Source organism: Papilio machaon, chromosome 23, assembly GCF_912999745.1.
Source record: "Papilio machaon chromosome 23, ilPapMach1.1, whole genome shotgun sequence".
In the NCBI taxonomy this organism is placed as follows: Eukaryota; Metazoa; Arthropoda; class Insecta; order Lepidoptera; family Papilionidae; genus Papilio; species Papilio machaon.
In genome coordinates this window covers 5,542,833-5,568,925 of record NC_060008.1, presented here as the reverse complement: position 1 = coordinate 5,568,925, position 26,093 = coordinate 5,542,833, and the positions used below count along the sequence as shown (strand labels likewise).

The 26,093-nt window shown below is 35.0% G+C and overlaps 1 protein-coding gene across 2 annotated transcripts in view; it reads right to left on the bottom strand.

Moving 5' to 3' along the window:
- LOC106707736 (ATP-binding cassette sub-family D member) overlaps window positions 1–26,093 on the bottom strand; it is a 44,242-nt gene that overhangs the window by 3,508 nt on the left and 14,641 nt on the right. The window contains exons 1-10 of one of the 2 annotated variants that reach the window (XM_045683820.1): window positions 23,758–23,917; window positions 6,853–7,157; window positions 5,495–5,623; window positions 5,045–5,246; window positions 4,255–4,486; window positions 3,881–4,020; window positions 3,372–3,544; window positions 2,800–2,974; window positions 2,305–2,411; window positions 1,855–2,011 (exon numbers count right to left, since the gene is read on the bottom strand). In XM_045683820.1, coding sequence (XP_045539776.1) covers window positions 1,855–2,011; window positions 2,305–2,411; window positions 2,800–2,974; window positions 3,372–3,544; window positions 3,881–4,020; window positions 4,255–4,486; window positions 5,045–5,246; window positions 5,495–5,623; window positions 6,853–7,008 — 1,471 coding nt within the window. In that variant the 5' untranslated portion in view covers window positions 7,009–7,157; window positions 23,758–23,917. Of the gene's footprint in view, window positions 1–1,854; window positions 2,012–2,304; window positions 2,412–2,799; window positions 2,975–3,371; window positions 3,545–3,880; window positions 4,021–4,254; window positions 4,487–5,044; window positions 5,247–5,494; window positions 5,624–6,852; window positions 7,158–23,757; window positions 23,918–26,093 lie in introns of those variants that run through there. The other variant, XM_045683821.1, reaches the window with a different exon arrangement.

Genomic DNA, 26,093 nt, shown 5'->3' with positions numbered 1-26,093 from the left:
CCCCCTCGGATCCGAGCGAGGGGCCCGTTCACTTTATAGTAGCCAGTAAGCCGCCGGCGTTTGAAACAAGTCCATGTTGCTTTGTGTGGCCACTCTGGCAATATAGTCAACTAACGAAAAAGAGTATTAGTTTAATTCTTACAATGTTGTAGTGATTAGTACCACGTTCGTACGGAGGCAAACGTACAAATATCTTGTATCAAATGAAGCTGAGGCTGAACTTTATGTTATGTATGTATATTTTTTAAATATATGTATGTCCTGTATGTGTGTGTACATGTGTGTGTATGCGTTTATGTTTATGTGTGTGTGTGTGTATACGTGTGTATGTGTGGGTGTGTATGAAATGTTACAAGATGTTGAACCGAGAAGATAAAAGCTGGTTTTGATTAATATCCTTACATGTTTTACTCAATATTCTGGAATTTGATGAAAAACTTGACTTTGTCAAAATCTTGTAACATATTAGTACACAGAAATGCAATAGTGGAACAAATATCTACATACGAGTATTAGTGAACTAAACCATTGCCATCCCTAGTGCTCAAAATGATGATCCCTAGCGCTCAAAATGATGATCCCTAGCGCTCAAATACAAAAAACATTATTAATTTATCTATATGTTCAAACACTCCCAGATATACTAAATAAAAATTCATCATAAAAAGTTTTGGCTCCCAGCTGTTACCTTTTTTTATTTTGTAAACAGTGAATGTGTTAAGTATCAAAAAACACCAAATCTAGATTAGAAAAATATATAATTATTAGGCACTTGACTTGCAATCTGCAGGGCCTGGGTTCGAATCCCGCTATGTACCAATGTGTTTTTCGATTTAGATATGTACATTTATCCGACGTTCCTACGGTGAAGGAAAACATCGTGATGCTGCCTGCACATATCTGAGAAAAAATTTAATGATATGTGTGAGGTCAACCCGCTCTGGGCCAGCGTGGTTGACTATGGCCTAGTCACCTCTAATTTGGGGTAGGCTCCGAGCCCCTCAGTGGGGATGTATAGTGAGCTGATGATAATAACGATGATGATATATTACATGGTTATTACTTATTCAAAAGTACATTTAATAACTCGTAAGTATGAAATAGTCACATTTTGCCAGTTGTCAAATTTTATATGGACAACAACTAGACAGTTAACTCCAGCAAGAGAAACTGATTGTTTCAAACAGCAGCAGAAAATATTACGCGCTTAAATTCACGAAAAAGTACGTAAATAAACAAATGAGACAAGTGCCGAAAGGCCGCGTACGGACTGCGCGTCTCGCGCCGCGCATTTGGATCTCTCAGCCGTCGTAAAGTTCCGTTTTATCTCCGTTATAAAAGTAGCGGAAACAGAAGCAGAAACGGATGTTGAAAAGCGCGCGGAACTTCCGCACTTGCGGAAACGGAAACAGACATCCGTTGCATCACTAATACTGAGGTATACATATATATATATATATATATATTTTATGTGTTTAGTTTAATAATATTTAAAATTATTTATTATTATTATTATTATTATTATTCATTCATTCATTCATTCATTCCTTCATTCATTCATTCATTTATATCTTCATTCATTCATTCGTTCGTTCGTTTGTTCGTTCGTTCATTCATTCATTTATTTATTTAATATTTTATGCATATTACTTGTACACACACGATGTTTCACATCTGCCAGGCGTCCCATGTCACTTCCAATGAATATTTACAATTGAAGATGTGATGCCTAGATTTAATCGATGCTGGTATGGGGTCCCAAAGTTCCTTATTAAAAATGTACCTAAAATGTTAAACGAAGGTTAAAAAGTTGGGGGGTCGCAGGGGGTCGTTGTATATACCAGGTGATGTTACCTAGTGGAACTGGTTGTCTCTCGCGGAAGGTGACCTGGAAGCCGGGGTGTGTGGGGGTGGCGTGTACAGCGCGCACGCAGCGCCCCCGCGCCACCTCCCCGAACACCACCAACATGTCCGACACACGCGTCGCGTACCCTGCCAGCGTCACCACCTCCTGTAACAACAAAATAAAAACATTTAATTTCAATTATACTTTTTTAAATTACAAGGTGGCCGCTGCCCATAGACAATCACAATTCCAGATGCGTTGTCTACCCTCAATCGACGAAGAAGGAGACGCACATAAAAAAATATTTAACCTTCCTATGCATCTCCTCTATCAAATCCATCTCCCATTCCCATCCTTTCCTTATAAGAAAAGGGTGGGAAGGGAAAGACTATTTTTCTTTCTAATCTGTTCCACTAGTTAGTGGATAAAAGAAGAGAGGATGAGACAGAAGTGGTAACCTTGTAACTGGACATGAGTCTCTCGATGGCGTCTGCGGCAGAGTTGAGCAGGTTGCGCGACGTGGTCATGTACTCTGTGCGCGCGCTGATACCCTCGTCATTGCTCTCTACACCATACAAACAACATACACAATTCATTATACTACATACATACAAATACATAAAAAAGACGGAAACAGTCTCCATATAGCTGCTAAGTCTAAATTAGAAATTCCCAATCGATTTTCTTTTTTCAATGAACCCCAAGCTTCTCTTTTCATCCCCATTTTCTTACATCATATACTCCGTGGGGTCTTTCTTAATCCAGAGGTCCTAAAGTAGCAGGAATAGCCCCTTTGGGGGTCACTTGGATCCAATTGGGAGTCACAGACCCTTTTGGGGGTCTCTAACCTAACTTTTAACAATCGCTCCTCCTGCCTGTTAGTAAGTTCAGGGTAATTTTTAATAGAAATGTACACTAAATGACCCCTTTAGTGTCGAGTTAGTTCTGCTTACCGTCACTCCGCCTGCCGGTGAGTATGGGCAGTGCCAACATGACCATGCCAGTACCAGACCACACGTACTTCATACAGAACTGCTCCAGCATCACGTACCACAGCTTCTTGTTGAACACCGTCGTCATCTGCACCACCAGCTGCTTGTACGCGCTCTGCAGCTGGCCCAGCTCCACCTTACAAAATAAATATTAAATTATTCAAACTTTCGTTAGACATTATCATTAACTTAAATAGAAACAGCTAAAACACTCACGTACATATGTCCAGTGTCGGCACCGACTAGTTCCGAGCCTATCGGGGGCCCTTCATCAGGGTGAGTTGGACTGGTATTATTTTTCGGATGCGTCCGCGAAATAATACCAGTCCACCGCAAATTACATAACGATGTTTTCCTTCAAATAAATGTACATATGTAAATCGAAAAACACATTAATACATAGCTGGATTCGAACCAAGAACCTAAAGATTTCAAGTAAAGTGCTTAATCCCTGAGCTATCGATGCTCTGCAAGAGACGTGAAATACAAAAAAGCTAGAACAAGATTAGGAAGAAGAAATATGTAAGTATTACCTTGTGTCCTCCGTAGAAGGCGACCTCCTCAGCGTGTGTGATGAGGCGGCTGTGTGCGTGCCGGAGATTTGCTCTCATGCGGGCCTCCTCTCCCGCCAGAGCACCGAACCTGGGACTCAGCAGCCGCAGCAGCTGACCTGTCAGACAGATCACCACCGTCGCCATACCAGGACCTGCAACACGACGGATCATTAAATCTATACATGTAATAAGTCTATGTGTATGTCTGTGTGTCTGTCTTTCCGAGAAAAATTACTATGCGATTGGAATGTCATATTGGAAAAAAAATCTCAAAATTTATAATACTTTTTTTTTCTGTCAAACCTTCGGTTGCAATTATTATCAACTTATTTCTTTAACTAATGTTAGGTTTGTTTCAAACACAGATGTTGTTATAAATTAAAAAATCACTTAAGTCAAGGTTTTGGGGCTTGATGAAAAAAGAGCAAGTAACTTTTTCGTGTTTTTTTTTTAATTTTCGAAGTTATATAATCTATTGAAATACTGACCTATAAAGATGTTGCCTTTCATCTTGTTGGAGTATGTGGCGAGAGTGAGCACAATGAGCAGCAGGTCGAAGCAGGGCTTCGTCAGCGAACTGTACAAGTGAGCCACAGACTGCGTGAACACCGACACGTCCTCAGTCAGCCTAAACACACGTACATACACTTCACTATGACACATAAAACAGAAGGCAAAAGCTCACTGCATACGGAACACTAATCTCCACAAATGGATAGGGGATTGATTGAAAAAAACAACTTTTGCTTCGTTCCGATTTGAACCTGTTCAGCGACAAAATGGTAAAAATCAAATAGGCACAAAATAAAACGTCTCATAGCCAGTCCATTTATAGATTTGAGTGACATTAGTCATATCTTACCTGTGATCAGCGTTCTCTATCCTGGCATCAAGATTAGCAACTCTATAGTAGGTCTGGTTCTTGAAGTACAACTCGTACGCGTGGTTGACGAGACGCGTCCGGAACGCGAGCGCGAGACGACCCTCCAAGTAGCGGATCATTGAATTGACGAAGGTCGCGGGTACAGCGATACCGAACCACTGCACCAGCAGCGAGGTGAAGTGACGCAGGTCTTTTTGTACTATGTGCTTTACTGGAAAGAGAGTAAGATGTGATTCTATCTAAGATCTACAAGTCAATCGTAAGACCTGTCTTATTGTACGGATCTGAATGTTAGGCCACCAAGGTTTCGGATGAAAGAAGATTGCATGTAGCTGAGATGCGTATGCTAAGATGGATGTGTAGTGTGACAAGAAAAGATAAAGTTAAGAATGTGCATATCAGAGGAAGTTTGAAAGTAGCGCCAGTTATCGAGAAATTGTGGAGCAGAAGGTTAGCGTGGTTTGGACATGTTATGCGGAGGAATGATAATCATATAAACAAAAAAGTAATGAGATTGAATGTGGATGGCTATAAAGGTAGAGGAAGACCGAAGAAAGTATGGATGGATTGTGAGAAAGAGGATATGCGTAAGAAGGGGGTAAATTCAGATATGACGGCTGATAGAGATGTATGGAGGAGTAGTACATACTGTGCCGACCCTCCATAGGGATAAGGCCAGGTTGATGATGATGAGAGTAAGATGTGATTCACAAAAATGGCGGTCCATGATCCAGTCCAGCGGTGATTATAGAAACAGACTGAAACTTACCAATAGAACCTTCCAGTGAGGCGACGTATATCGAGAGGAAAGTCCTGGAGAAGAGACAGAGCGTGTGAGCTGCCAGTAGCGCCACCTCCTGGCTGCGCAGGCCGGGCACCATGATCCTCACTAGCGACAGCAACTGCCGCAGGAATTCCAGGTTCAGGCCCGGAACATGCTCCTCAGGAGTCGGGGCTTCGTCTGCTTCCGCCTAGAAAGAAGATTAAAAGTATCTCAACACTAAGGTTAAGATGACAAAAATAAATTTTGTTCATATTATAGTTTTTAGATTTCAGTTTTTTATGAACAAATATTAGCAGATTATTTGAAATTTACTAATACGCTTGCAGTGATGATCCACGACTATAGTCCAATTTCGGGTTCGAACCCAAGAATACGTGATCATATGCTTAATCATTAAGCTATTGGCACCTCTCTGGTATTACTATGCATACTAACAATGTTCTGTTTATTGTCAGTGTCGGCGTCTCCCCGACAGAGAGCGCACTGCTCCTCCCCGCAGCGCCCACACGTCTGTCCCTCCCCACCCCCATTCTGTACCGAATGTAGTGTGCCATTCTTTGCCACCTGGAACAGTATAAAGTAACGTAATGAAAACTGACTTAAGAAGGTATAGTTCGACCAACTTATCTGGTTCGGTAAGACAAGCGCAACTAACGCAGTAATTCTCTCAAAAAACATATAAAACCTACATAGGCATAATAAGTCAAACAAAAGAAAAAACATGACAAGACAAGACAAGAAAAGGATCTCGTGAAACGTTTTAGAAATTGACAGGGGATGTCATTTGTGCTCACCGGGTCAAATAACTTTGTTAGTCTGTAATCGAAATTGAAATTCATTAGTTTTACTGAAATTTCGTAAAGCCACAGTTGGTCAGGTTTTTTTTATTCACAACCAATAATTCAACTTCACTGTTATTGCTATTTGTAAAGTATAAACTCAAAAACTACTGGAATTTAGAAATTCTTTCACCATTAGAATTCTACATTATCTTTAAATGCCAAAGGGTATATTTAATATTATTTTTAAATATTTAAAAATTTCTGACTAAACCAAATAACCAAAGCCAAAACATTATTACAGCATGCCACCCAAGCTTAAGGGACAGATCTACAAGTCAATCGTAAGACCTGTCTTATTGTACGGATCTGAATGTTGGGCCACCAAGGTTTCGGATGAAAGAAGATTGCATGTAGCTGAGATGCGTATGCTAAGATGGATGTGTGGTGTGACAAGAAAAGATAAAGTTAAGAATGTGCATATCAGAGGAAGTTTGAAAGTAACGCCAGTTATCGAGAAATTGAGGAGCAGAAGGTTAGCGTGGTTTGGACATGTTATGCGGAGGGATGATAATCATATAAACAAAAAAGTAATGAGATTGAATGTGGATGGCTATAAAGGTAGAGGGAGACCAAAGAAAGTATGGATGGATTGTGTGAAAGAGGATATGCGTAAGAAGGGGGTAAATTCAGATATGACGGCTAATAGAGATGTATGGAGGAGTAGTACATACTGTGCCGACTCTCCATAGGGATAAGGGCAGGTTGATGATGATGATGATGACTAAACCAAATAGGCGAAGTAGGGTCGGACCGTTAGTTATCTGAGGGCCTAGCATGAATATTTGCTACAAGCGCCTCCGTAACATCATCGACAAAATATGTGAAAATTTATATATGAGATTTATTGGTGTACTTTTCACCCGGTACCGCTACGCAAATATTCGTACTAGGCCCTGAGTAAGATCGTAACGTAATCATACCACCCGGATTAATTTAATATTACATATTCACCTTATAATTATTATTGTTGTGACAGGGTGGGGGTTGTTTCTTTTCTCTGGCGTAGACAGCACAAGCGGCTAGTGCCACACCCACGCCTACACCTACCGCAATACTCGGCTGAACTCTGGACGCCTGCTCTCGTATCTTTGTCAATATGGCCGGCATATTGTCTATTTATTTTATAAAATTAATTTAAATACGTTTATATTCTTCATTCATTTATATTTAATGGAGATCGATTTCGTGTTTTTTTTCTCGATGGTTTTTTTATTTACGTGATTGTTGACCTTTGCTTGATTCGTTCGTCCATTTTTCTGGAAAGAAAAAGAAAAAAATTATTATCTCACATTATCTCTAAAACACATAGAGGTAGTAATATTTTGACTGTGGAAATTCACAGTAAGATGTCAAGGCAGAGTCTTAATACAAAATATGTTCAAACCAAAAAAATCGAATACTTTATTTTTTCTAATTTATTTTGTCTATTGTTTATTTTTTGAAATATGTGAAAAAAATATAATCTGAATGGATCGCAAGGACAAAATAAGTATTTAATTTTAGTTATTCCAACTTATATATACCTTATATATGTTTTACATAATTTTGTCGACTTGTATATTCACCTTGACGCGTCTCGCAAACTCATCGTCAATTAAATACATTTACTACAAAACAACCTACAAATTACATTTATGAATTTTATATTCAAACCTTGGAAGTGACCTTCCATTTGGAAGAATATTCGGTTATTTTTATGAATAAATCAGGACTCTATAATACGTGTAACAAAAATATGCTATACGTCGATCATTTTCGAAATTCGATAATAACTCATAATTTTATAGAATTTTATCTTATATTTTCGCTTTTTTACTTGACTTAATATTATATACTAGCTTTTACCCGCGACTCCGTCCGCGCGGAATAAAAAAAATGCATACAAGATAAAAAAAAGTAAAAAAGTCCGTCTCCTAGTTCTAAGCTACCTCCCCATCAATTTTCAGCTAAATCAGTTCGACCAATCTTGAGTTATAAATAGTGTAACTAACACGACTTTCTTTTATATATATATATAACTAAATTAATTGCAACTCCACTTAAATAAAAAAATAAATTAAGAAACTATTCTAACGTTCTCAGTGGGCTTATTACCAAATTATGCGACAAACGTCATCGTATCGACATTAACAAAATTTGTACAGCGCCCCCTATCAGGCTTTTAGGCAGGCAAGTACACCAAATTTCTTATACTAATTTCGATATAATTGACGATGACGATGGGAAGATTGTCACAAAAATTCGTGCTACGAGTAGGTCCACTGAACATTGTTATTAGGTTCAAAAAGGTTTAGCGCAATGTTTCAAACGTCATTGATCTAGATCTGTTAAAGACTGTTAGAAAAGTAATAAAGGAATCCCTTAGTGACCAGTTAACAACTCCGAGTGCGGCAGTTACACATCGTTAAAAGGTGATTAAAATAAAACGTGACTGTGATTTTGTACACGACCAGTAAAAGACATATATTGTTATCGCTCTTATTGCGTTTGAAAAGAGACAACTATATGTTTGTGTGTTTTGCAAGTGGAAACTTACAGTTTACATGAAAAAAATTGCGTGGAAAATTCCCACAATAGGGTTCAGATTATGCAAATAAATTTTCGTCAATATGACATCAAAAACTTGTCTTTTTTTTGAAGGTTGTAATGAACAAGCCTTTGGATATCGCTAAGTACATAACTGTACATAAAAACTGCAGCAAACTAAAAGGTATATTTTATTAACAAATTCTCATATGTTTATGAAATGATTAAAAAAAATACCGTACTAATATTATAAACTAGCTTTTACCCGCGACTCCGTCCGCGCGGAATAACAAAATAGAAAACGGGGTAAAAACTATCTTATGTCCGTTTCCTGGTTCTAAGCTACCTGCCCACCAATTTTCAGTCAAATCGATTCAGCCGTTCTTGAGTTATAAATAGTGTAACTAACACGACTTTCTTTTATATATATAGATAGATTCGAATGTTGGGATGTTTGATGTTAGATATTTCCAGAACAGTACAACAGTTCTTCACACTATGTTCCTTATACTATTCGAAGAACACATAGGCTACTAATCATGTTTTATTTTTTAATTCCGAGCGGACAGAGTCGCGGTCCAAAGCCAAATACGAAAATTATGTCCCTCTTTTTAAAGAAATTACGCGAATAAATAAACGTGAAAGACACCAGATAACAAAGAGACGTGCATAGACTAATTAATAAAAAAAATGTTTTTGAATGGTAAAATATCGAAGTAAAAATATTTAAGTAAATAAACAGTGCATATAAATGTAAAAATAACTGTCACATTTTTACATAATAATTGATAAAAAAAAATAACACGTGACAAAAGCTATGAGGAAAACATAGTGACCATTATACAATGAACGATATAATTATACAATTTAAAAAAAAACAATAGCCAATGCTATTTATTACATGCAATTAATGCAAGAACATACGTAATATAAAGACGCCAGGCGATAAAGATACAGTGGACCTAGCACGAATATTTGTGGCAATCGTCTTTATATCGTTATCATCAATTATGTCTAAACTAGATATCACCCGCGACTCCGACCGCGATGAATTAATAAAATCATGATAAGTAGCATGTGTTCTTCCAGACTATGATCTACATGTATGCCAAATTTCATTGAGATCCATTGAACAGTTCTGAAGATACCTTCAAACAAACAACCATCCATCTAAACATTCGCATTTATAATATTAATAAGAAGTAAGATAAGATTATAGTATGAGATTTTTGGTGTACTTAACACTTAACCGATAGGGGGCGCTGCACAAATTTTGATTGCAATTGTAACAAATATGCGTGTTAGGCAAACAGTACGCGAGAAACTATCTTAGTTAATAACTTACTAATACTACTACTACTAATGCGAATGTTTAGATGGATGTAGGGTTGCCAGGTCGCCAAACCTATTAGCCGGACAGACCAGCCAGTTAGGCCGGACATTTGGGTAGAAAGATCGAACACCCTATATTATTTAGAATTTTGTCTCAGTATTAATAGGTACACTCTCGTTTTGAAAATGTAAAAAGCCTAACAAAAGCCGGACAACTGTTTATTTTGGCCGGACACGCAATCAAAAAGCCTACCTATGTCCGGCTTTATCCGGACGCCTGGTAACGCTAGATGGATGGATGGATAGGAATCGGATCTTGATGAAATTCGGCACAGATGTAAAACATAGTCTGAAAGAATACATTATCTACTTATTAGGTTTTATTTAATTCCGCTCGAACAGAGCCGCGGGTTATAACTAGTAATATTATGAATGCGATACTTTGAATTGTAAATTATTTATCACATATTACAACATTAAATCGTAAAGTCAACACTTTTTTTTATCAAAAATCTTAATAAGTACAACACATTTACAAAAATACGGAATTTCCCATTTTAGAATAAGTGATTTCTTTACACACAAAAAAAAACATAACTAAGTTTGTTCGCATACATTTTTAACCGGCCTTGTAAAAAAGGAATTCCCAAAAAATCCAATTTATCAAACAAAGATGTTTGGTCAATGCTATGGAAGGTAAACTACGAATTATTCGATATTTTAGCCAACATCAGCAAATAAAGGTAGGTCTCCACTGCAGAAATACTTTTCTTAAAAAATATCGTAGCTTTACCATTATTTTCGTGGTGTAATTTCAATGTAAACTGCATAATGTTAACTTGCAAACTGCAATGCATCAATCCTAACCCAACTTTGAATACGAACACGCCTCTCTAGCACATGCCTTCAGCGCATTCTTGCATATTTCGGTTACACAATGCGCAGAGGAGATGAGAGCCTAGAGAAGATCATAGTGGCCGCTCACCAATCAGATGGAGCGACCAAGTGAAGGGCCAGTCATCATCTGATTTCTACGCGGTCGAGAGACTGGATCGCGCGGTGGAAACGAATCATCTACTCCAGAACTAACCCTGATGCTGACCACGATCCTCGGACATGAGGGATCGATTCTAGAGAGCATAGTATTAGAACTATCATACTATCGTTAGAAATAAAAAATAAATAAAAAAAAACAGAATTGCTTTTGCAGGTTATGACAAATGAGTCTTTAAAAGCTTTTACCGTGTCCTTCTGTTGCAAATGCCAAACGTTTATATATAAATTATATGTTTATTAATATATTCGCATTCATACGTGTGAATGATAAATGAAGAAAAATCTACATTAGCATTGTAATAATCATATATAATTGTGAGAAAATGACGTCATTACATCAACAATTAATACCAAAAATATCAAAAGATTTACATTGTCTGTCATTTAGGATTTTAATATTTATGCCAAACTAGTTGTCGCCCGCGACTAGCTCCGCGCGTAATTAAAAAAAATAACTTACTAAGCCTACTAGCCTATGTGTTCTTCCAAACTATATTCTACATCTGTGCCAAATATCATCAAAATCCTATGAGCCGTTCCGGAGATACCTTCAAACAAACATCCATCCATTCAAACATTCGCAGTTATAATATTACAATGAAATACGTTTAAACATCAACCTCCTACATCTATATAATATAGCATCTCCTAATCATGTCTGGCATAAAACTGGCGTAATATAAACACTAACTAGCGCCGTTGAGCCGAAACAGTCCATGACAGGCCAGCGCTACTGTCCTACTGTACTGGTATAGTGTAAACCAGGCATTATTTTAAACCAGAGATTCACTTTTTTCACGTAAACCTATTTCAACAATTTAACTAGTTGCGGTGCATACACAGAGGCTTACTGCATTTCTTGACGTAGGTTTCCGAGTCCAAAAATATCTCTGTATTGTCTTTTGGTCGTGTATTTTGGTCTCAGAAACCCACGGTTACATAACTAAATTTAGTTTCCACTAACAGCTGTACTAGAATTGGATCACGTTGTATCAAATCATTCAGTCATTTAGTCTCCTATAGTTCATGTGACAAACAATAACTCAAGTTCTTTGTCACAAGTCTGTCCTTTTGTTTATTGTAATTCCGCATTTTAAATTATATAGTCACGAATGTCCGCTAACAATGAGTAATGATTAATAAAACAAAAAAGTTTTTACGTCATTCCATCTTTTTTTTAATTTATATTAAAAAAGGTTTTAATAGTGTGGTGGTGGATGGCTATAAAGGTAGAGGAAGACCAAATAAAGTATGGATGGATTGTGTGAAAGAGGATATGCCTAAGAAGGGGGTGATTTCAGATATGACGGCTGAGAGAGATGTATGGAGGAGTATACTGTGCCGACCCCTCCATAAAGATAAGGGCAGGTTGATGATGATGAGGGTATTGATATTGTCAAAGAAGTAAAATTAATAATGGCTAAAAATTGCCAAGTTTGTCTTCATCTTAGGTAATATCATAGTTTAAGTAGTTCCAAATTTACAGCTATTTCTTAAAAATGGCTTAAAGTTTACCAGAAAAAATATTTGCAATAAAATCAAAAAGTTTCAATGTTCATATTGACTGACGCAACGTACAACTTATGCCTAAATTTTCAAACCTAATTTTGCACTATTCTAATCACCTTCAATACCATATACAGCTTTATGATTTGAACCTAATAACATATTATAATTTATTAAAAAAAAATAACCGGGACAAGTCAAATAAATCGTTCTAAAACCAGTTTTTAACTAAAAACTTGATCTTGTTATAATCAGATTATAAAAAAAATAACTGTGACATAAATAACAATGGTCCCAAGTTTGATCCTTATACACCACACGTGCAATCAAGTACAAGTACATTTTAATCTGGAGAAGCGAGAGGTCAAGGACCATGATATTTCTCTCGCTTATATAGATTCCACTCATAGCCAAGTTTCTGGCTTATAAAGCTCGTCGGTCATGACTGGACTCTCGCTGTGAGTTTTTGTTCACATTGAAATTAGAACTCAAATTAAACTTATCTAAAGGTCTATAACTTATTTTGCTATATGACATATATCTTTAGTGGAAAGGGAATTTAAGTCTTATATGCAACATACACGAGTTATCGCCTTGACCCTTGTAGCGTGATTCACTTTAATACTCATAAACGAATGCGACCTCCATTCGCAGCGGATAGAGGATGTAACTGACTTTAAAACGTGATGTACATTATCAAAGGCTTTTGTTCGTTGCATCCACATACGTTGCTGTTAAACTACTTCAAATTACTGTCATGGTTTTCAAATCAACTAAAAAAAATGAAAGTTGTGTAGTCAATACCACCATAGTTAACAAGATGTTGCCTAATGTGATTGTTTGGTGGACATAATTAGATCATTTTATTGCATAATAAATACTGACATACGATTAAATTGAACTTTCGTGAGACATAATAATTAATTAAGAACGACTTAACTCAGGTGTGATCGTCCGGTGACGGCACCGACTAGTTTCGGACCCGTCAGGAGTCCGTCTTGAGGGCGAGTGTTTTGAGGACTTCGCAGCCGCATCGCGTCTCACACTAATGCGACATACTATAGCCATTATTCTTATATATTTAAAAATGTCAACTGCATATGTACGTATATGCAATTTTAAATTCAGAACACTAACACACATTAAAACTAGTTTTATCTACATTTCTTGATGTTACCTTAAAGTTAATAATCAAATTTTAAGTATAAATTAATGGCAAATGAAGGACTGACTCACTGATGTAAAGTTGTTGATCTTGACACTTTGACTTTACCATCTTTGTATTGTCTTGATCAGTATTGGCTAAAAGACAAGCGTATCAAGTAATCACCACAATAGTTTTTATTAAACGAAAAGAAATAATACGAGCTAACTGCCACCTGAATACGCCTAAAAAGCGAAGTGATTGCTACCCATGCGTTGCCTACCTTTAATCGACAGAGGAAGAGACGCACATATTCACAGAAAGAGGATATATCTTCTTACTACGCGTCCCCTCCTCTATCAAATCCATTTCACCTTACCATCTTTTCCTTATAATGTTAATATCAAACAAATACTTTGTTAGTGCTAAGTTTTATTATCTCACATAGAATTTAAAAGAAAACTAGTAATAATTATAGCCTATGTATAGTTTACCAACGGTGAAAAGAATTTTACAAATTGGTACCTAGTTTCGGAGCCTATAGAATGCAAACAAATCTCTCCTCTTTACAAAAATCTTATATATAAAATTTCCATGTCACAAGTCACAACGCGCGGGTTAAAAAATAAATGTAATAAGTAGCCTATGTATTCTTCCAGACTATATTATTTTTCTGTGAAAAATTTCATCAAGATACGTTGAGCCGTTACGGAGATACCTTCAAACATCCATCCATCCATCTAAACATTCGCATTTATAATATTAGTAAGAAGTAAGATTAAGGTTAGTTATGTATTACATAACAGGTTATATTCCAGAGTTCAGCTTTAATATGATTAAAACCCCACAAGTGTGGATATATTAAAACTAGTAAAGAACTAACCTCAATATGTCTCGTTACAAAACAGTTAAAAGATTTAGCGCAAGTTCTTACAAGTACGTTGACTTGATTATATGGTTTGACTCATCTCCCTTGCCTTTTCCCACTCACGTGGGTTCAGCACACAAGGTTTTATAAACCTTAAAGTTTTGGCTTAAGTTTTAACGGCCAGCCGCCTGTCGCCAACCCTACTTGTGAGTAATTACTTAAAATTAAATCTAATATATAAAATTCTCGTGTCACAGTTTTCGTTGCCATACTCCTCCGAAAAGGCTTGACCGATTCTCATGAAATTTTGTGAGCATATTCAGTAGGTCTGAGAATCGGCCAACATCTATTTTTCATAACCCCCCCCCCCATTTTTTAACTGCGCGCGGACGGAGTCGCGGGCGACAGCTAGTATAATATGAACTAAATAATCCAAAACTACTTCTAAAAATACATCAAAAATAAAAATGAAAAAGAAAACATTATAAATAGAAAAACTTAAAGCTCTTGTTTGACTAGAAATGAATATACAGTAGAGCATTTTCTCAAGTATTTCTATATAAAGGTGGATATAGACTAGAGCATATACTTGTAACAAAACAACAAGCCGCTCTACGATATGTTGTTGTGTATCACACTTTCACGATCCAGACGTGCTTTGGAAGCTATACTTTTACCTATATTACACCATTCGTAAGAACGTTACATTACATAGAAATGTTTGAGAAAATGCTCTAGTGTATATACACCTTTATTATAAAACACTCTTACGAATGAAACTCATCGAGATCTGTTGAACTGTTTTGGAGATACCTTCAAACAAACATCCATCCATCCATCTAAACATTTGCATTTATAATATTAGTAAGATTAAAGCACCATCTACAACTTGAAACAATAATAAAAACTAATAAACCTTTGACCTCTTGCTTAAAGTTACAAAAACGTGCCTAGTAGCACTTCAGTGATGAACATTAACGACGTAACATTAACATAAAAAAATAATAAATAAAATACAAGAATGTCAGTCAGTAAAAATGACAAGTTCATTTATCATCGTCTCACATTGACGTCAAATATAAATAATTGGCAATACGTATGCTGAATGTGTGAAAGTTGAAACATAAACTACTAACGATATTAATGTGAAAATTCTCATAAGGTGACTAGATTAGCTGTTATCCAAGACTTTGACAGCGTTAAATTAAAAATTATGAAAAAGTTGCCTGTAATACCCCCGCATCCATCAGCAATCTTCCAATATATCCCGTTAATAATGGTCCAACCCGTTTCAGAGATTGCCCAGAATTAAAGGCTTTACGGACAGACAGACAAAATTTTTTATTAAAAGCAACGCAAATCTTCACGAAATATGTTATTTTTTTAATATTACGTAATTCAAACACTTCAATTTTATTAATTGTGGGGTAGAAAAAATTTAACAATGGTGGAATCAGACTGGCAGTTTTACATTGAAATAATAAAGAGAAAAAAAGATTCCCAGACATGTGAGAATTACGAACTTACAAAACAGTGTTTTTTACATAGAATAAATTAAAAAAATACACCCGAATCATAGAAAAACCATGGCCATACTAAAGAACCAGAAAGTAAAGAGCTCTTGTATGATCAATCATCTTTTTCAGATTATTTGATACGGAAACCAGGAATCGAAAGTCAATTGCTTTTATAATGACAATTGTTTCCATCACCTAGACCCTGAATAATGTCGTGTGATAAATATTCCAAGAGCAAGTAATAAAAACTGAGAGCACGACAATCGTATAATTGATTTTATTGGCTTCGGTTCATTCAATCACGAGATTAAAGCATGATAGAAATAACAGCAGCCAGATATATTACAAGAGAAAGGTACAATAGACATATATTATTTTGACATACATTAAAAAAAAACTAGAAGCAAGAAATACTAATCGCCTTTATTAAAATAATAGCAAAAATTAACAAATAAAACTGATTCCTATTTAAAAAATAATCTTCTAGTTATTTAAAAAACAAATCAAAAAAATGGGACCCATCTGCAAGCACTTCCTTCCGATTAAATTATTTTTATCAAAATCGGAGCACCAGGGGCGGAGCATCGCGGTAACACACATTAAAAAATACAGTCGAATTTATAACCTCCTTCTTTTTGAAGTCGGCTAAAAATAATGCCGACTGATTTGACCCCTAACAGACTTCGTACAACAAATGGAATGTTCCTTTAAAATAGGACAAACTATTTACCGTGGATTTCTGAGACCAGAATCTCTGTATACTAAACTACTACTGTATACATAATATCTTTGACATAAAATAAATAATAATATATATTTAACAGATATTTTGGTCTCAGATGCCCACGGTTAGGCATGTACATCGTCAAGATAAATCTTTTCCTCGTATCAATCGAACAAAAACTACAGCAGGTTTTGTTTACGAGCATTATGTGTCTATGATAGTCACAGTACGTGAGGGCAAAGTATGACGTCAGAGCCTCGTTAAAATGTCTCACGACGAGTGGCGACGTGAGCAACGCTAGGACGATGTCTAAGTAGGGCTGTCAACTTTCCGAGTTAACATGCATATTGGGGTACTAGTTTTTTAAAGCTAAGGGGACAAACGAGCATGCAGCCACCAGATTACGCTAAAATAAGAAAATAACTGTCTTAGTCTTAGCTTAAATTTTAAAAGTCGTCGATGCCTTGACTACCTATACGTCCCATCCCTTCCCAGTTCATTTCCCTTACCCACCCCTTTCTTATACAAAAAGGGAAGACTAGAATTTGGCCTCCTGAAGACAAAGACAATATAGGGTTAGACATTTATCTTCGGGACAGTGTGTAGTGTGAAACAAATGAATGGTTGTCTTTTCTTCTTCGGGTTTAAGTATAGTGTTGCCATCCCTATGCTTGAGTTATTGATGTGCATTATCCGGCTCGAAGGACCAGACTCCATTAATCTATTGACGAGACACGTCGATTTGTCTTTTTAAATTTGCAGCCGAAATAAATTTGTAATGTTAATTTGTGTTACAGTCTGAATACTTGACTCTTATCAAGACTGAATGACGTGTGTAGTTTTTTTCTATTTCTTAATTTTAAATATTTTTGCCCAAATTTATTTAATTATTTTTAGCACGTATGTGTTAATTATGTCTAAAGGTTATAAAATTTAATTAATAACCAGTATCTATAGATGAGCATAAAATGTTTTTATTATTTTTTAAGGGTTACGTATTTTATGGGTTCGAATCCCGCCATGTACCAATGTGTTTTTCGATTTTCGATTTACATATGTACATTTATCCGACGTTCTTACGGTGAAGGAAAACATCGTGATGCTGCACATATCTGAGAAGAAATTCAATGATATGTGTGAAGTCAACCAACCCGCACTTGGCCAGCGTGGTTGACTATGGCCTAGTCACCCCTAACTTGGGGTAGGCTCCGAGCCCCTCGGTGGGGACGTATAGTGAGCTGATGATGACGTATTTAAAATTACATAATATAATTTTTATTGTTTTGAGCACTTGAAGATAATCCTTTTTTTCTTTTGTCTACTTCCCTATCAATTGGACAAGGTAAAGACGGCGATGTATAATTTATTATACGTAGAGACGATACGCCATAGAGCTGGACCTGCGGGAGCTACAAACGATAGTCTGGCAGGAGAAGGTGCAGGACTGGCAACTTTTCGCAATATCTTGTGTCGAAGGCCAAGACCCACTTCGGATCGCTTCGCCAGCGAAGTATGTAAGTATATGTCGAGGGTTCTATAAATAATAGAACGCTATTTTTCTATGATTCCATTTTGATTCTTTGGTCTTCGTTTAAGCAATTTCAAATAGGTTCTTAATTCGTCTATATGTTTTTCAAAGTGGTATTAAAAGTAGTCGAGGGAACCAATGGTTTGCAACGTAATATATTGGGCACAATAAGTAGATACCTAAGCTACGAAATATTACCAATAGTAACAAAGCCAACATTATTTGAAGGCATGACATCGTCAAACATTTTTGTAGAATAATAGTACGTTGATACGTAAAGGTTTGACTTTTTTAGACTAATTTAATTTTCATTGTTAAAGAATATACCGTTAATTTCCGAGTTCAAAATCTCCCTTTAAAACATATTATCATCTCCATTTTTAGCCGACTTCAAAAAGAAGGAGGTTATCAATTCGACTGTATTTTTTTTTAATGTGTGTTACTGCGAATCTCCGCCACTGGTGGTCCGATTTTAATACAAATTATTTCAATCGAAAGGAAGTGCTTGCAGATGGGTCCCATTTTTTTGTTTTTTTTTTATGTCAAAGATAATGACAGAGACCACGACATGTTTTGAACCAACGTTAAAAATTTAGAAGACTCTAAGAAAACAGTAGCCGAGGTAATGTAACCCAATTACAGTAGCTATTAACACTACCTTACCTTCTTGGGATTGAATATTTAAATTAACCGTGCATTTTCACTGACACAACAGTTAACAACTTATTGTTTTTTCATTTTTTTAAATAGATTAAGCGAGATGGCGATATATAATGATGGTGAAGCCAGAAGATATGTCCCAGGATCACGCCAATTTGAAGTCCGTATTTCTGTCTACCCCTCTGGGTTACGGTGTGAATTGTGTTGTAATATCAACGGATTATTATAATCTAACATTGAAGGTACAAGGTTGAATAAGATAGGGGGTAATTATCAGTAAAGGATTTTCGATATCCGGGTTACGTTTACGGAAACATTTTTAGATTTACCTTGTCTATTAACTTATCACTAAGTTAATAAAAAACATAAACAAATAAATGCTTTAAATACAGGACTCAACTATACTTTAATTTCTAACCAATCCCTTCCCCTTATCAATAATTCGATTTTATATTCAGTGCCAAAAAAAAACATAATTTAAGATATTAAGCGATAAAAAAAATCAAAATAAAATTCAGTTTCTTAAACAATTACAGGAAGCGTAAAACCTTGTGCTTGGTTCAACAATAAAAAAAATTAACCAAACACAAAAACTTTTATAATATGTAGTTTAAAAAAAAACAATTATGCTGACTGACTATATCCCTCTGATAAAATCAAGGGGAAAAATATACATCACTTGTTAATATATATTCAGCCATAAATTGGTATAGTACATACAAAAAACACATTGGTACATGGCGGGATTCGAACCCAGGACCTGCAGATTGGAAGTCAAACGCTTAACCCCTGAGCCACCGACACTCTTTTTTCAATTTAATTCAATAATATAGTGGCCTTCAAATAGCCAGATTATTCAATCTTTAGGTAACAAATTTACACGCACCTTAAAATCTAGGTTAGACATTTAACTGTAATATTTAGTGAAGTTCCACAGATATAGAAATTGTAAATTATTAATTGCAACGCAGGCCTTGGTACAGTTTGTTTCTATTGCCCAAAACATTCCTATATAAAATTATAGTGAACCCTTTCATTCAACCTTGAAAAAAGAGAGACAGCTATGTTTTTGAACAGTTCTTTCTGCAGTCACTCACAGCTTATGATTCACAGACTATAAAAGTTTCCGTTTAAAATTAGATTTAAGTTTAAATAAAGATAACAAAAACAACATTCTCAAGTACATTATGACTCATACATTCGGAACAAAGAGCTCGTGTGTATTACAAGTAGTAAGCCGTTTTCCACTACCGAAATGTCTGCGTATTTTTTGTACAGTGGAAACCTACTATAAGCGATTTGAAAATGGAACATCGCATAATCATTGTTTATTAACTTTCACCGAAGCAAGATGAGTTTGTTTTTTTTTTTTTGCTGCCGAAAAGGCGACGGTACGAATGATTTGTGCCAGTTGTTGTTAGCGAAAGCTCATGCTTTCTTTAAATGTATAAGAGAAGAAAAAAAAACGGTAGAATTTGTGTAAATTTTTAACTCGTTACTTCAGATTATTAAAAAAAATATATTTTAAAATATCTATTTTACTGGCCCTACTTTTTTTTAATTTTATTTAAGCAGTGACGTTACAATTTGGCTTTAGTTTAGTTTATCAGCACCATCTTTATCTTGTAATCTGTCTAGTAGGATCGTACTGTACTTGCCCAATGTTGGCCACTTATTGCCACATAACACGTTAGCTGCGCAGCTAAAACTTTTATGATGGACCTAACAAAAAAATCCCCTATTAAAATTGCTTAATGAGTGAGTGTCGTAATATTTTAGATGAAATGTCACAAGCTGAGTAAATAAAACTGTTAAGGCGATTTCAAAGAACAGAGAAGCTGCTTTTGAGTTGAAAATATCCACTCTGAAACTGTATCATAAACCTTACAAATGCCACAAACTCGGAGAAACTAATAATTAACTTTGGTCTTCAAATCATTGGAGTTATTTATTAATAGTGGTCATTTAAAAAATATAATATGCCCTCATCAGCTATCTTCCCTTATAAATGTGAATGTTTAGATGGCTGGATGAAGGGATGTTTGTTTAAAGGTATCTCCAGAACGGCTCATCGGATCTTGATGAAATTTGGCACTAATGTAGAACATAATCTGTAAGAACACATAGACTTATTACGTTTGTTTTTTTTCCGCATGGACAGAGTCGCGGGCGACAACTAGTATTACATAAAGACATTCTAATTTAAATTACAATATTATTTTGATATAGATTAATGTTGTTACTAATTTTATCATATTCATTTCTTTTTATTCACTTTGAATTCGCGTGCAGCGAAAAATATTTATAAATTGTAATATTCAAGGTGTTTTGTGAAAAAAAAAAAAAACTTATATTTATTTTGTTAATTTAAACAGTTCCCAATGAGGTACAAAAGGAAAGGTTAATGCCACGATGATTTCGTAATTTGTAGTCGGCAATTATAAAAACAGGGTCAAAGATAATTTCGTAACAATTTTCTATGGGCATTTGAGAAACGAATTTATAGTTACCTTTTTTATTATCCTTAAATAGGATTAAGTCCTCAGTATTACATCTGTCCTGCCAAGTTTATAAATATGTTGTCTATGTTTTCTTTAAGCAAATGAAAGTGATGAGATTTGTTTGGTGGTTGATGGTTAGGCAATGTAAGCCTACTATTAGAATCTTAAAGCACGAGGCCTTGAGTTGGTTATCGTGTTCGGTTATTTGTTTTTAATTCACTTAATCATTACTATATCATTAGGACAATTGCGGCAATTCATCTCAATCGGTAGCTTAACTATTGTAATACAGTTTACGACATCTTATATAGTCATTTAATTGCCATTATCGTGGTCAGAGATAAATCTAATACAGAATGAACTAAGTGCAAGCAAAATAAATGTTTGTGATAACAGTTATTTTAGTAACTTTAATAACTTAAGCCGCTTTAACACAGTTTCTCAAACTAACTAACAAAGATACGATGTTTTCAGTTGCCAGTGACTTCGTCCACGAGGAATAAAAAAAAAAGAGTATTAAGCTAGAGTTGCCAGTTCGCCTAACCTACTAGCCGGACAGACCAGCCAGTTTGGCCGGACATTTGGGTAGAAAGGTCTCAGTAATAATAGGTACACTCTTGTTTGGAAAATGTAAAAAGCCCAACAAAAGCCGGAAAACCGTTTATTTTGTCCGGACACGCAATCAAAAAACCTACCTATGTCGCTGAATATAACGCTAAATATAGCCTATGTCACCCGGCGATAGGTAAGCTTATCTACAGTGAAAAAAAAATCGGTTCAGTAATTTCGGAGCCTGTTTGCAAACAAACAAACAGTCAAACCTTTATAATATTAAGTATGGATAACTACATGTACTAATGTGTGACTTGCAGTATTTCAACTTGAAATTAATATTTCCTTGCATTAAAAAACAAACAAGAAGGCGCATTGCCGAAAAAAGTCGCTACTTTCACTCCATCGAGCGGCAGGGGGCGTTGCGGGGTACAGGGGACGCGGGGGGAGCATAGAAAGTGCGCCAGTGATCCCGAGAAACATAATTACCGAGCTTGTGTTACACGCTCTCTCCAACTGACAGCACATTTCTAATTTCAGCACACAGCATCAATCATCCGTCTGAGGTCAACTTACGTTAAACCATCACTAGAGATCACTTATCACTCTGATCAAATTGAAGAGGGATCATCTTACAAAGATCACTGTAACCTTAACCCTTTCCCTAGACAATGTTTTCAAAGATTCGAATTAAGACAAGTCTTTCCTTCTTAACACATTTTAAAGTTAAACTCAAAATCTACTAGTCTTCTAGCGAATTAAAAAAAATAACCAGAAAAGAACTTAAAATGGATGGAATGATGGAATGGAATGGATGGAATTCATGGATATTAAATTGTACAATAATTATGAGAAATAAATTACAAAAATATGGCCATTTTTTATAGTTAAATAGTTATTTGTTTATGTAAATACATATTTGTGTATTTTTGTATTATGAGCGGGATGTTCGTGTCTTATTAACAACAAAATAGAACCATTACACGCTAAACCTTGGAACAAATTGGCGTAATTTTAAACACAGTTGCAGTAACAATCAAAATAAAACATACACCAGAAGGACAGTAGATTTCTTATTCGATCTTCGCACACTTGACAAAACTGATATAAAAATATGTCTTGTCTACAGTCTTGTCCATGAAATGAAAAATTATAACAAACATATCTAAAAAAAATTTACTAATATTATAAATGCGAAAGCTTAACTGGATGGATGTTTGTTAGAAGGTATCTCCAGAACGGCTAAACGTACGTCCCTGAAAATTGACATAGACGTAGAACATAGTCTAGAAGAATAGTCATAGTCAGCCAATTAATTTTTCTTAACACTAAAACTTTCCTAAACTAATCCACAGACAATAAATAGCAATAACACGTGTAAATATAATCTCTCATTACCATTGAATTCGACTATACATTGCTTAGGCAGTGTATTTTTACGGTTAAATAGTTATTTCTTAAACATAAAATTGTTAATTTGTCTGTATGTATTTTTCGCAATAAGATAATTTAAAACCGATAAGTCAAGGTTTAGTCAATTTATCATTCAATTTTAATATTTCATTATTGCAAATATATTCGTAATATTCTTAATATTTTGACCTTGGAAATTTTAAATAATAATAATAAATAGACGATGCAATTCTATGAATTCCAATACCTGTTCAATTCTAATTAATACAATGGACTTATATTAATTTATATTAATAATATTTCGAATATTTCTTCGACAATAATAGGAAATAAAAACACTGAAATTAAAACAAGGAAAATTAACAAAAACAATTTCAAACTTATTTAAAAATTACAAAACAAATGATGACAGATAATAAATTACTTTCCAATTATTTTCGTACAGATAAAACAAGCTTGATGTAACAATAAACGATAAAGTGTGACCTTCATTCTACAATTTACCTAATTAAATTAAGATAACACTCACCGATAATGCTGCGAAAATTGTAAATACACAGAACACCGAATCACAAGCACTGAGTGTTTAAACAAAACAAAAACACAATTTTAATTGCAACAAAAATCACACTGACACGTCCACACACGACGGCGTCGTGGTCAAAACTGATTTGTATTGTAATTTTGTTCCGGAGAATCACACCACTTGAGTGGTAAATCTGAGGACTACTGACGCAGAAACGATTATAAACACTATTCTAAAAGACATAAAGACTATTATCAATTGTCATAAATAGCGTTAAAAAACTGTGTTAACTTTATAGCGGAATTAATAAATTAAAATGATACAGAATAAAAAAAAATAACAATTGATAATTAAAAATATATTGTTCCGTGTTGATAAGGTATCATAAAGCTAGTGAACAAGACTTAACACGTAATGTAACTTATTGCGGAAGGAAAAGATTGCGGAATTCCCTTTGACACGGTCCTGACACACTTCTCCCATCAACTCATACACGCTCGTCTAACTTAGGTACTTCTAATAACGCTTTTCTTTTGTGTGTCACTAATATTATAGGCAGGTATAAGTTTTCAATACCCTTTACAGTTACATGTTTAGCAAGTGATTTCCTTCTTTTCGGCTGGCAAAATTAGACTGCGGTTTTCTGCCAAATTCCTTCTACAAAAACTTATTATTGTTTCTTTTCTTTCAAAGGCAATCACAGGGAAAACAAATTAGGTTTTTTAATGACTTTATTCTGTATCGTATTTTACATATCTAAGAATAGGTAACAGGTATAAGGATATATTTGTCAATAATATTACGAAAAAACTTGTATTTTTTTAGTTTGTTATCCTTATAATAATAAAATATTAAATTTTAGAAACTTGTGAATCAAGTCTAGTTATTTAAAAACTTTAACATTATACACACCTATGTGAAAATTGTCTTTTAATATACATATGTATTTTATATTTTATAAAACATTTAAAAACAATTAGTATTTTCGATACTTAAATGACATAATTAAAATTAGAAACATTATATTACTAGGTGTCGCCCGTGACTCCGTCCGCGCGGCGTTAAAAATACTTGATAAGAGCATATATATGTTTTTCCAGACTATATTTTACATCTGTGCCGAATTTCATAAAGATCCGATGACAAACAAACATCCATCCATCCATTTAAACAATCGCATTTATAATATGCATTAGTAACATAAGATCATTTTCGAGTGTAAAGATAATTACACTTAGTGATAAAAAAATATAATTTACTCTCATAGACATTCGTTTAAAGTTAACTCAAATTATATATTTACTATGAGAAATGTATTTTTTTCATTAATCAATAACCAACTGTACAATTTTAGTTGCTTTGTTCCGCTGAATACATTATTCTATTACACTTTTATACTCAACTAGCTGTCGTCTGCGACTTGGTCCGTATGGATTTAAAAAAAAATCTGATTTATGCGTTATTCCATTTGTAATCTATATCTATTTCAAATTTCATTCAGGTCTATTCAGATATTTGTTCAAATTTTCTCATTTACTTATGATATTTGTAAGATTGGTGCCTTTCAGTACGCAAGGTCAGATAGCCAATCTGGCTGAATGTAGGCCAGTGTGGTGACCCTTGACCCGCGGCCAACGTACCACAATAACACCGACACAAACACACAGTGACGTCACTACCTTATAAGATAAAAAGCATAATATTTATATTATATTACAGCCGATAGTAATTATAAGTTAAATTTCTAGACTCAAAGATTCAAATAAAACGGTTTAGGACGTTTTTTTCCTACAAATACAATCTTAAACAACAGCAACAAACAAAAACAATTTTACGTACAGAAGTGTCAACTAGCATTAATACTGGTAACAAGTCGTTGATTGTTTGGGTCGTGTTGTCCTGTCTATTGATATGAATGTCTGTTTCTAAAGAAATATAAATAGAAAACAGAAGAATTTGTAACGCATTCATCTTCCATGAGAACTGGATACTCGCATAAATCCCTCTAGAATGTTCACAGATCATACGTTATAACTTACAGTCGCACTAAACAGATAAGCTGTGGACATTGCTCGCTGATAAAGCAATCATACCGACATGGATTCATTTGTTGTTCATGTCAATGACTTGATTGTTGTGTTAACAATAAATAATTACCCATGTTTTGTAGTAAAATGTTACCATAACGTAATAGTCGCCAACTTAAAATTCGAACTCTGTATTTAACCAGCGATGGGTCCGCAAACAAAAAACAGAGGTCAGTTCAGTCATAGAAAAGCAAGAGTTTTGTAGCGCATTTCATAATCCTCATATTGTAGGGATGTGCTCTTAACCTCGAT